The sequence below is a fragment of the Cyrtonyx montezumae genome, unplaced genomic scaffold, assembly GCF_038088225.1.
Source record: "Cyrtonyx montezumae isolate F1298 unplaced genomic scaffold, pur_monq_1.0 scaffold_11, whole genome shotgun sequence".
NCBI lineage: Eukaryota > Metazoa > Chordata > Aves > Galliformes > Odontophoridae > Cyrtonyx > Cyrtonyx montezumae.
In genome coordinates this window covers 2,178,023-2,187,544 of record NW_027071837.1, presented here as the reverse complement: position 1 = coordinate 2,187,544, position 9,522 = coordinate 2,178,023, and the positions used below count along the sequence as shown (strand labels likewise).

The following is a 9,522-nucleotide window of genomic DNA, read 5'->3' as shown; positions in this document are numbered from 1 at the left end:
TGCTCACACCCATGCAGTGCTCCCATCGGACGCCGCGTTCCGCCAGCTGCGAGAGAACTGGGATGGATGGAAACCGTGGAAACCCACACTGGTCCACGGGGGACGGGTTGCCATGGCGATGCCATCGCTCCGCAGCGCGGCTCCAGCACAGCCCGCTCATTGCGGTGCGGGCAATGGGGCCGGCGCTGCCCAGGGGGTGGCAGCCCACCCCGGGGACGCCGTCAGCCGCCCACCCTGCAGTCCCCTCCACGGAGCGAGGAGGTGGGATCCCGCCCCACAGACAGGAGCTCCCCCTGCCCTTCTGCGCCCTATTCCTTGCCATTCCCTCGTAGCAGCCCGGCCGCCCCAGCAGTGCACCCCGTGGTGCTGTGGGGACGCGGTGCCATTGAGCTCCTGCTTTTGCCACCTCCCCCAGCCTGCCGCCTTCTGCTCTGGGTGTCCCCACCATCAGCACTGAGCGGACACCGCGTCCCTGCGACTACACGTGGTGGACATCTGCGTGAGGACGCGGGATACCCTGAGCTCCGAGGGCGTGCTTGGAGCTGGGGACAAAGAGAAGCGGAAAGGAACCGAAACGCGACGGCAGCGTGGCACGGGCAGGGCGTGAAGCGGCCGCTGTGCGTCCGCGATGCTCCGGGATCCACCGCCAGTGGGAGCACAGCGGCATCGCCGTGTCCTCCTCCAGCTCCGGGTCCGGGTCCTGGTCCGGGTCCCCCCTCCCCCCCTCGGCTCAGGGCCCAACCCCGCAGCACAGCCGTTGCTCCACGAGCACAAAGCATTTCTATGCTGTCTGCGCCCTTCCCGGCAGCGCTGACTCCCACGAGGGGGATCTGCGTCTCTGGGGACACCCGCGATGCCGTCAGTCCGGGCAAAGACGGCGCTGCCCCGCACCGCTGTGCGTCGGGGACGGTCGGACATCGATTCCCTCCGCGACACTCCGACCCCGCAGCGCAGCACTGCGTCAGCCCGGACCCGCACTCGGATGCCGTCCCGGGGCAGCTCCTCACCCGCACCCACGGCCTCGCACATCGCCACCGCGCTGCCAACCTCCGGATTGGCGTCACCGCCCCAGAGCCCACGCCTGCTCCCGGAGGCCGTGGGCTCTCGGGTCCTGCCCTCGGAGCACAGCCTGTCCCTGCCCGAGGGCTTTGCACAACGTTTTTGCTACTGTACAAAGGGCAGCAGTTGCTGATAGCGCCGACACATCCCCACCTGATGCACTCCGTCCTTGGGGTCGCGGCTCGCACTTCTCCGCCCCCATCCTCATCCCCATTCCCACCCCATTTTCATCCCCATTCCCATTCTTACTTCCATCCTCACCCCGCCCCACCCCAGCTCCACCCTGTTCTCATTCCCATTCTCACCCCATCCTCAACCTCATTCCCATTCTCACCCCGTCCTCATCCTCACTCCCATTCCTATTCTCACTCCATCCTCATCCTCGTCCCCATCCCCATCCCGGCCCCCCAGCGCCCTCTGCCGCCTCAGTGCCGCCTCCAGCGCGGTGCGGGGCGGTGGGCAGCGCCGACTCAGTCCCTTATTGGGGCCGCCCCGCCCCGCCCCGCCCGCAGCCCCATCCCGGGCCCCGCAGCCCCGCGTCGCCCCCACCCCATTGCCCCTCTGCCCCCACCGCCGCGTCCCAGCTCCCAGCGGCGGGACCTTGGAGCGGCAGCGGCTCAGTTAATGGTTGACAGAGGCTGTTTGTCTTTCCCCGCTGCACTTTTTCCCATTAAATTTGGGTGTCGGGAACGACCGACGTCGCCCGGAGCCCCGGGCTGGGGGTGTCCGGCCGCGTGTCCCCGCACGGCCCCGCCCGGCAGAGCGCGGTCCGCGGAGGGGACGGATACGATGGGGACGCGGCCGTGGGGTGCTGCGGTGACCCCGGGAACGGCGAAGGGAGCGGGGACACACCTGCGGAGCTGGGAAGGAGCAGCGGGGCGGTTTGGGAGGGGTGGGCGGCGACCGGGGCGGTATAAAGTCCAGGGTGCAGCGCCGAAGGCTCCGTCGGGAGGTGCGCGGGATTAAGAGCTTCGTGGCCGTGCCCTCGGAGAGGTGCGTACCGCGGGGAGGGTTTGGGGTTAGGGTTTGGGGTTAGGGTTAGGGTTAGGGTTAGGGTTAGCTCAGCACACCGGGGCTGCGGTGGCGGTACTCGGGGGGACACCGCCGCCGCCGTCCCCGCCTTCGTTCCCATCGCACCGCGTCCGTGCCGGGCCCTGAGATGGAGCCGTGCCACGCGTGCTGCTCCCTGCCCGTGGCTGCTGGCGAGACACGCGGATCGCTCTTTCCCTGAGCACGGGGAAGGCACGGACGGCACCGGCACGTGGCACAGCACGGCGGCTGCCTGCTCTCGGTGCTCGCTGCCCGGGGAGGGGACCGTCCCGTCCCTTCCCCCCTCCTCCACGTCCCGCACAGCGGTGACCCTCCCCCTTCCCTTCCCCCCCACCACCACCGGTGACGGCGGAGGGTCCACATCCGTGCTGGGCGCGGGGCGAGGTGGGAGCGGGGACGCGGCACACAGGGACTTTGTTTGGCCGGGGTGGGCGGAAGTCAGGGCGTTGGATCTGAATGCTAAAGTGTGTTGTTCAGGAGCCCATAAAGGCCCCATTGTATGCAAATAGTTTATAAAGCAGCATATGACTTCCAGTGCAGGGCAGTGGTGGACAGAGACGAGGGCAGGAGGAGCAGAGCTCTCCTGCGGGAGACATGAGACCTTAAGGGGCCTTTGGGGGCAGCTCAGCGGGACTCTTCCTGACCGCCAGGTACGCACCGGGAGCGGCTCCCGGCCCGCAGCCCCCGGTGCTGGCACTGCGGGTGTGTAGGGCCACGCAGAGCAGGGGTGGATAGGGTTGGAGGAGGGTGGGACTGCAGGGCTGCACCCACCGGGCTGGGAATCCTCAGCCCTATGCCGGGGGTGTTAATGGGGCGGCACAGGGAAGGGGTGGAGCTCAGTGTTGGGTGCGGGTGGGGGTCCAGGGGGGCATCACCCGCACTTCTGCAGCACACTCGGGTGGGGTGGAGGGCAGAGCACAGCACCGAGCCACCCTGGGACGGAAGGGACAGCTCTGCTCCCGCACGGGGGAAGGCAGAGAGGCCCCGCAGCCACACGCTGGGAGCCCTTTGACCCTCTGCTATGGGGCCGCGTTGAGGGCAGGGGGACAGCAGAGCCACGGGGCAGAGCTCTGTGCTGTGTCAGCAGCAGGAGCCGTCCTGCTGCCTGCCTGTGCTGCTGTCACGCTGCCTGTCCATCCATCCCGCTGTCTGCGCTGCCCTCCGCCTGCGGTGCTGCGGTGGCCGCTCGCTCCCGCGCCCCCTACGAGCACGGCGGGGCCGTGGTGGCTCCGAGCTGCGGACTGCCCCGCTCCTAACGCCGCCTCTCACTGCTCCCTGCCAGGCGTGAGGAGCCATGAACTGGGCCGGCCTCTACGCGGTGCTGAGCGGGGTGAACCGCCACTCCACCGCCATCGGACGCATCTGGCTCTCCGTCATCTTCATCTTCAGGATCATGGTGCTGGTGGTGGCGGCCGAGAGCGTCTGGGGGGACGAGAAGTCCGCGTTCACCTGCAACACGCAGCAGCCGGGCTGCAACAGCGTCTGCTACGACCACTTCTTCCCCATCTCGCACATCCGCCTGTGGGCTCTGCAGCTCATCCTGGTGACCACGCCGGCCCTGCTCGTGGCCATGCACGTGGCCTACCAGCAGCACCAGGAGAAGAAGCTGCTGGTGATGACGGGCCACGGGGACGCCAAGCACCTGGAGGAGGTGAAGAAGCACAAGATGCGCATCGCGGGGTCGCTGTGGTGGACGTACGTGTGCAGCGTGGTCTTCAGGCTGCTCTTCGAGGCCGTCTTCATGTACCTCTTCTACATGATCTACCCCGGCTACCAGATGGTGCGGCTGGTCAAGTGCGAGGCCTACCCCTGCCCCAACACCGTCGACTGCTTCGTCTCGCGGCCCACCGAGAAGACCATCTTCACCGTCTTCATGCTGGTCACCTCCAGCGTCTGCATCGTGCTCAACATGGCCGAGCTGGTCTACCTGGTGGTGCGGGCCTGCGCGCGCCGCGGCCACCACAACTCCAACCCCTCCTCGGCCAAGGGCTCCTTCTATGGGCACAAGCTCTCCTCCGAGTACAAGCAGAACGAGATCAACCAGCTGCTGACCGAGCAGGACGGCTCCCTCAAGGACATGCTGCGCCGCAACCCCAGCCTGCAGGAGAAGGGCGACCGCTGCTCCGCCTGCTGAGCCCCACACAGCCCACGCTGCCCCTGTTTGGGTATTGCACACCCAGTGATGGCCCTCCTGGACAGTGGGGATGGGGAGGGCACGGCTGCTGCTGCGTGCTCGGGCCATTAAATGTCCGTTCTCAGGTGCTGCCTCCCTGCTTTGTGCTCCGGATGGGGATGCGGTGCCAGCGTGGGGTTCCCACTCCTGAGCAGAGAGGAGCAGCTCTGGGTGCAGCCAGGCTACCGCTTCCCCACGTGCAGGGGTCACCCAGCCCCGTTCCTGGGGTTCTGGAGGGTCACGGTCCCCGGGTGCAGTTGTGGTGGCAGTCACAGTGCCCCAGCAGCGCGTGCGGGAGCAGTGACCCTCTGGTGGCATTGAGCAGCAGCCCCTGCAGCCCCACAGTATATTTAGAAAAGAGCCCAGACCAAAAATAGAGGGGAAAAATTTCCCCCAGTGGCTGCTTCGTCTGCCAATCACAAAAAAAAAAGCCAATGGAGCACGCAGCTGCATCACGACCCCGCTAACCCTCTGCCCACCACCAGCTGGACGGACGGGCGGACGGAGCTGGGTAGACCTGTCCACACTGCGATCTCTGGGGAAGCGGCCTCGGAGCATCACACACCGCTCCGGGGGAGCTGACAGCGTGGGAGCACCCACACATCCACGACGGTGAGGGGTCCCCGTGCAGCCGGTGTCCCCGCGGCGGCCGTGCCCACCCCACTGCTGGGGCTGCTCCTGCTGGAGGCTCCCGCTGCCCTCCCCACTCCGGGTTAGGGGGTCTGCTGGGACGCGAGGTGGGGACAGCCCCCGTTTTGTCCCCCCCCCGTGCCCACCCTGGGGATGGGGATGGGGCTGCGGTGGGGCAGGCGTCCGTGTGCGGGAACGTGGCTGTCTTGCAGCACCATGGGGGACTGGAGCGTGCTGGGCCGGCTGCTGGAGAACGCCCAGGAGCACTCCACGGTGGTGGGGAAGGTCTGGCTCACCGTCCTCTTCGTCTTCCGCATCCTGGTGCTGGGGGCGGCCGCGGAACGGGTGTGGGGTGACGAGCTGTCCGGTTTCTCCTGCGACACGCAGCAGCCCGGCTGCCAGAACGCCTGCTATGACAGCACCTTCCCCATCTCCCACCTGCGCTTCTGGGTCCTGCAGATCATCTTCGTCTCCACCCCCAGCCTCGTGTACCTGGGCCACATCCTGCACCTGGTGCACCTGGAGGAGAAGGCGCAGCAGCTGGCGGCGGCACGGGGCGGCAGCGGGGCCCGGAGGCAGCAGGGACGGCCCCAGGGACGGCCCCGGATCCCAACACGGGACACTCGGGGCCGGGTGCAGATGCACGGGGCCATCCTGAGGACATACGTCTGCAGCATCATCTTCAAGGCTCTCTTGGAGATGGGTTTCATCACGGGGCAGTACGCTTTGTACGGGCTCCAGCTGAAGCCCCTGTACACCTGCAGCCGCTGGCCCTGCCCCAACACCGTCAACTGCTACATCTCCCGGCCCACCGAGAAGACCATCTTCATCCTCTTCATGCTGGGGGTGGCCTGCGTGTCCCTGCTGCTCAACCTGGTGGAGATCTACCACCTGGGCCTCACCAAGTGCCGGCAGCGCCCGGGCCCCAGATCCCGCATCCTGCCCAGCCCGGGTGGCTTTGCGGGGTCCCACGGTGCCCGTTTCACCTTGCCTGGTGGAGGCAGCCCCATGGACACCAGCAGGCCACAGCTGGCAGCCCTGGGGAAGGCTGGCGTGTGGCTGGGGGTGGCTGGTGGGTCCCACGGGAAGGCACGAGTGGGGGACCTGGCGGTGTGAATGCAGCTGGTGCCTGCCAGGATGCTCAGGGATGGGCAATGCGTGGGTTGCTGTGCCGTGCCACGGTGGATACAGTTGTGGTTCCCATCTCCAGGACCTGCCACACCCACAGGGAGCATGAGAGCTGAGCATGGCCCAGGAGCAGCGGGGCCAAGCCGAGGCAAACCCCACTGCCCACCCATCACCACTGAGGAGCAAATAAACACCCACTGCACCTCACTTGACTCCTGCTGTGCCCATGGGCACTGTGGCATTGCTGTCTGACCATGAGTCTTATGCACGACCCCAAAGGGTGGGGAAGGGCCACCATCAGCATGCTGGGCTGCAGTCCTGGGGGGGGGGGGGAAGTGAGCAGGATGGCAGCACAGCAAGGGAGGGATGGAGAGGAAGGAGATGCATGGTGGCAGCTCATCCTGCTCTCCCCCATCCCCAGGCCATGCAGGACACGCTGAGCTGGGATGACCCACTGCTATGGGGACAAGGATGCTCATGCCCAACAGAGCCATGCAGGGAAGGGAAGGTCCCAGCCCCATAGGCAAGCTCCCTGCTCGGGGCTGGGGCTGCACGCCAGCACCCACCCCTGCTTGGGAAAAGCAGGGGCAGGCAGCAACTTTCTGCAACTTTATTTGAAATGAATGGTTTCCAGAGACACAGGGTTAGTCCTAACGCCCTGTCATCACTACAACAAGACTGGTGAGTGGCTCACTCTCCACACGGACACAGAGAACAGAGGGCCCCAGGCCAAGGCCCAGAACAATATATACAGGCTCAACAAACAGTGCTGAGACCCATGTACAGCTCAGGAAAACCAACCAGAACACGAGAAGGGGCAGGAGGCAGCAGGGAACAGCACAGCCAGAGCCCAGCTCGCCCTGTGCAGGGCACTGAGGCCCTGCAGCTTTTGGGGGGAGGAGAGGCCAGGCAGACCCCCCTGCTTCTGCCAGCAGCTGCCTGAGCCTGGAGCAGGAGCAGAGGGACCTGCCGCTGCCACCAGCACCCCAGCCAGCTTGCAATGCTGGTGGCACCTTGCCCTGCAAAGGGGGCTACACCAGGAATGGGGACGGTGGGGAGAGAAGGGCAGCACTGGCACAGACCCGTGTCAGTTTTCTGCCGACTCAGAAAACATTGACAAAATTGAGGGAGACAGTGCAGCTGGGTCTCCGACCTCACGTTCCAGCACCAACTCCATCTGCTCCCAACAGTCAGCCCTGGCCCCCTCCCACCCACTGGAAACAACTCTTCCCCTACCCAACAGCTCACACGCTGCCGGTGGTCCTTCTCTGCTGCCCTGAAAACACTGTCCCACTGCAGCAGAGCTACCGTTCCTGCCGTGCCACGTGCAGCTTCTGGGAGCTGATGCCAAGGGAAGGAGGAATCCAAAAGCCTCAGAGCCTGCTGGTCCAGGCAGTGCTCTGCCACATTGTGCGGTTCCTGCCTCAGGGCAGAGGGAGAAGGGGATAGTGTCAGAGATGGGGGTAAGGGCTGCAGCCCTGGGGAGGGGAGGACGGGGCTGAAAAGGGGCCACCACCCTGGTGGCTTTGCCACCTCTGTGCTGCAGGGGCTGGCCCCAGGGAAGATGGCCTGCCCGGCCCTGGGACGGGCTGAGCACGGGCACCACATAGGTAGGAAAGGCCTGTTATGAGCAGGATGAGATGTCTCGAGTCCGATAACGATGTGGGGACAGCATTGCTGTAGTCCCGGCCCCACGCTGTGCTGCACGGCCCCCAGAACAGGAGTCATGGAGATGAGGTGCCCAGGGCTGGAGCAAAAGCAGCCCAGCAGCACCTTGTGCTTAGTCCGTGTCATCCTCCAGGCTGCTGAGCCGGCTGTGCTCCTCATAGATCTCCCTCACCGCCAGGATGCGGTTCAGCATGCTTTCCAGCATGCTCCGGTCCATGGGGATGACTGAGTACCACAGCGGGGACTCGGCGATGCACGACCGCTCAGGCTGCAGGTAGAAGATGTCGTTGCGGTTCCTCATACTCTCGGGACTGTAAGAAGAAAGGATATTGACAGCAGGGGCTCAGAAAGCCTGGTGTGACCTCTCAATTATCAGTGGGGGCTCAAGCCTCACATCCTCTGGGCAGGACAAGGCCATGGGCTGCAGTCCTTGCTCCAAAGTAAACCCCCCAGCCAATAAAGCAGACTCATCACACACCCATCCCTGTCTTCAAAGCAGACAGGGAGAAGTTGTTCTCTCCACCACAGTCTACAAGCAATGCAGACCTTGGTCAAGGCTTAACGCTCATGGAAGAACACGCAGACAGCAGCAGCTACACCACTGGGTCTCCCTGACACTGAGAGGTGGCCCCAAAACGACACAGGCCTCTCCTCCTCGCTCACCATTTAGAGAGATAAAATTCATAGAACTTGACAGGGCATCGAAGGGGGTTCATCTTGTTCTCCCTCTGCTCCAGCATTGGCATCTCCTCCTCACGCTTCCTCTTTCCAGTGCTACCATCTGCAAAGGGGGGGGGGATAGAGTAGGATCACAGCTGGGACATAACGGAGAAGGCAGGGAGAGGGACAAAGAGATGCTCTGTCAGACCCTACCTCGGCCTTTCTTCTGCTTGGCAGGAGCGCAGTAGCGGATGCTCACCATCTTCGTGACGCCACGGGCTGTGGTGCACTTGCGGGACTGGCGTACTACGTTGGTGAAGGAGAGCTGCATGTGCTCCTCCGCTGTCTGCAGCCCGAAGAACTTAGTGTTGAAGAACATAAGGGTGTTAAGGAGCACAAAGGGTGAGTAAACACCCAGCTGCTTGCACTCCCAGAGGTGCTCCTCCTCAACACGTGAGAAGACTGTGTCTGTAATACAGAGGAAGAACCAGGTCAACACCCACAGTGGCCTCGTGTTCCTTCAGGAGGGAACTAGAACAATGTGCCCGCCAGCAGTGGCTGGGAGCCAGCCCCACGCATCCCAAGAACGTGGGCCTGGAGCTGCCCCTGTGCAGGCAAGCTCAGCTTGGTGCTGACACTTCACAATGCTCTCTTTCCCACGAGGTTCCTCCTCCAGAGCCATCAGTGGACCCTAACCCTGCCCATTCCACAGCACAGGCAAATCTCAGCACAGAACCCCAATAAATCCTAACAGCTCATCCCTATAAACAGCCACGAGGCAGACTCCAGGTCAGTGCTCCACAACAGAAAAGCCAGCTTCTGTCTAGACACACAAGTTTGGAGCCAAAGACCTCTGCCTGGAACAGCCACCATGCAGAGGAGAGGCTATAGCAACTACCTGTTTATAGGATGCTGCAGGGAAGGAAGCCCAGATCATGGCATCACAGAAAGCCTCTGCAAAGCTCTGAGGCAGTCTGCCCACAAGGCAGCACCACAGCAACCATGGCCAACGTTCAGAACAGTGTGCCACAGACTGGGAAGGGAAAGACACAGGCCATCACACCTGTTGGTTTGGTATCCTCTTCACCAAAGGGTTGAGACACCACTAAAATTCACTACTGTAATGGTTAGATCTGCTCCAAGAAACAAAGCAG

The 9,522-nt window shown here is 64.0% G+C and overlaps 3 protein-coding genes across 7 annotated transcripts in view; 2 read left to right on the top strand and 1 right to left on the bottom strand.

Annotated features, from left to right (window-relative positions):
- The first annotated feature begins 1,944 nt into the window (after nt 1-1,944).
- On the top strand, nt 1,945-4,251 carry GJB1 (gap junction protein beta 1). Of its 3 annotated transcripts, none has more exons than XM_065729761.1 (3): nt 1,947-2,052; nt 2,645-2,759; nt 3,392-4,251. In XM_065729761.1, the coding sequence occupies exon 3, from the start codon at nt 3,404-3,406 to the stop codon at nt 4,241-4,243; it is 840 nt and encodes a 279-aa protein (XP_065585833.1). In that variant the 5' UTR covers nt 1,947-2,052; nt 2,645-2,759; nt 3,392-3,403; the 3' UTR covers nt 4,244-4,251. The 3 variants fall into 3 exon arrangements, with proteins under 3 accessions (XP_065585832.1, XP_065585833.1, XP_065585834.1); XM_065729762.1 differs by having other exon boundaries at nt 1,950-2,052; nt 2,650-2,759; XM_065729760.1 differs by lacking the exon at nt 2,645-2,759 and having other exon boundaries at nt 1,945-2,052.
- Nucleotides 4,252-5,128: 877 nt separating this feature from the next.
- On the top strand, nt 5,129-6,059 carry LOC136044197 (gap junction alpha-3 protein-like). The gene has a single exon (XM_065729350.1). It carries the CDS (start codon nt 5,129-5,131, stop codon nt 6,026-6,028), a length of 900 nt encoding a protein of 299 aa, XP_065585422.1. The 3' UTR covers nt 6,029-6,059.
- A 485-nt stretch (nt 6,060-6,544) lies between these two features.
- ZMYM3 (zinc finger MYM-type containing 3) overlaps nt 6,545-9,522 on the bottom strand; it is a 28,351-nt gene continuing 25,373 nt past the window's right edge. For all 3 annotated transcript variants that reach the window (XM_065729323.1, XM_065729325.1, XM_065729324.1), the window contains 3 exons: nt 8,582-8,836; nt 8,372-8,489; nt 6,545-8,019 (listed from right to left, as the gene is read on the bottom strand). In XM_065729323.1, coding sequence (XP_065585395.1) covers nt 7,821-8,019; nt 8,372-8,489; nt 8,582-8,836 — 572 coding nt within the window. In that variant the 3' untranslated portion in view covers nt 6,545-7,820. The remainder of the gene's footprint in view (nt 8,020-8,371; nt 8,490-8,581; nt 8,837-9,522) is intronic.

Coding starts and splice junctions, on each gene's coding strand:
- GJB1 (XM_065729760.1), top strand. CDS start 3,404: ATGAACTGGGCCGGCCTCTACGCGGTGCTGAGCGGGGTGAACCGCCAC.
- LOC136044197 (XM_065729350.1), top strand. CDS start 5,129: ATGGGGGACTGGAGCGTGCTGGGCCGGCTGCTGGAGAACGCCCAGGAG.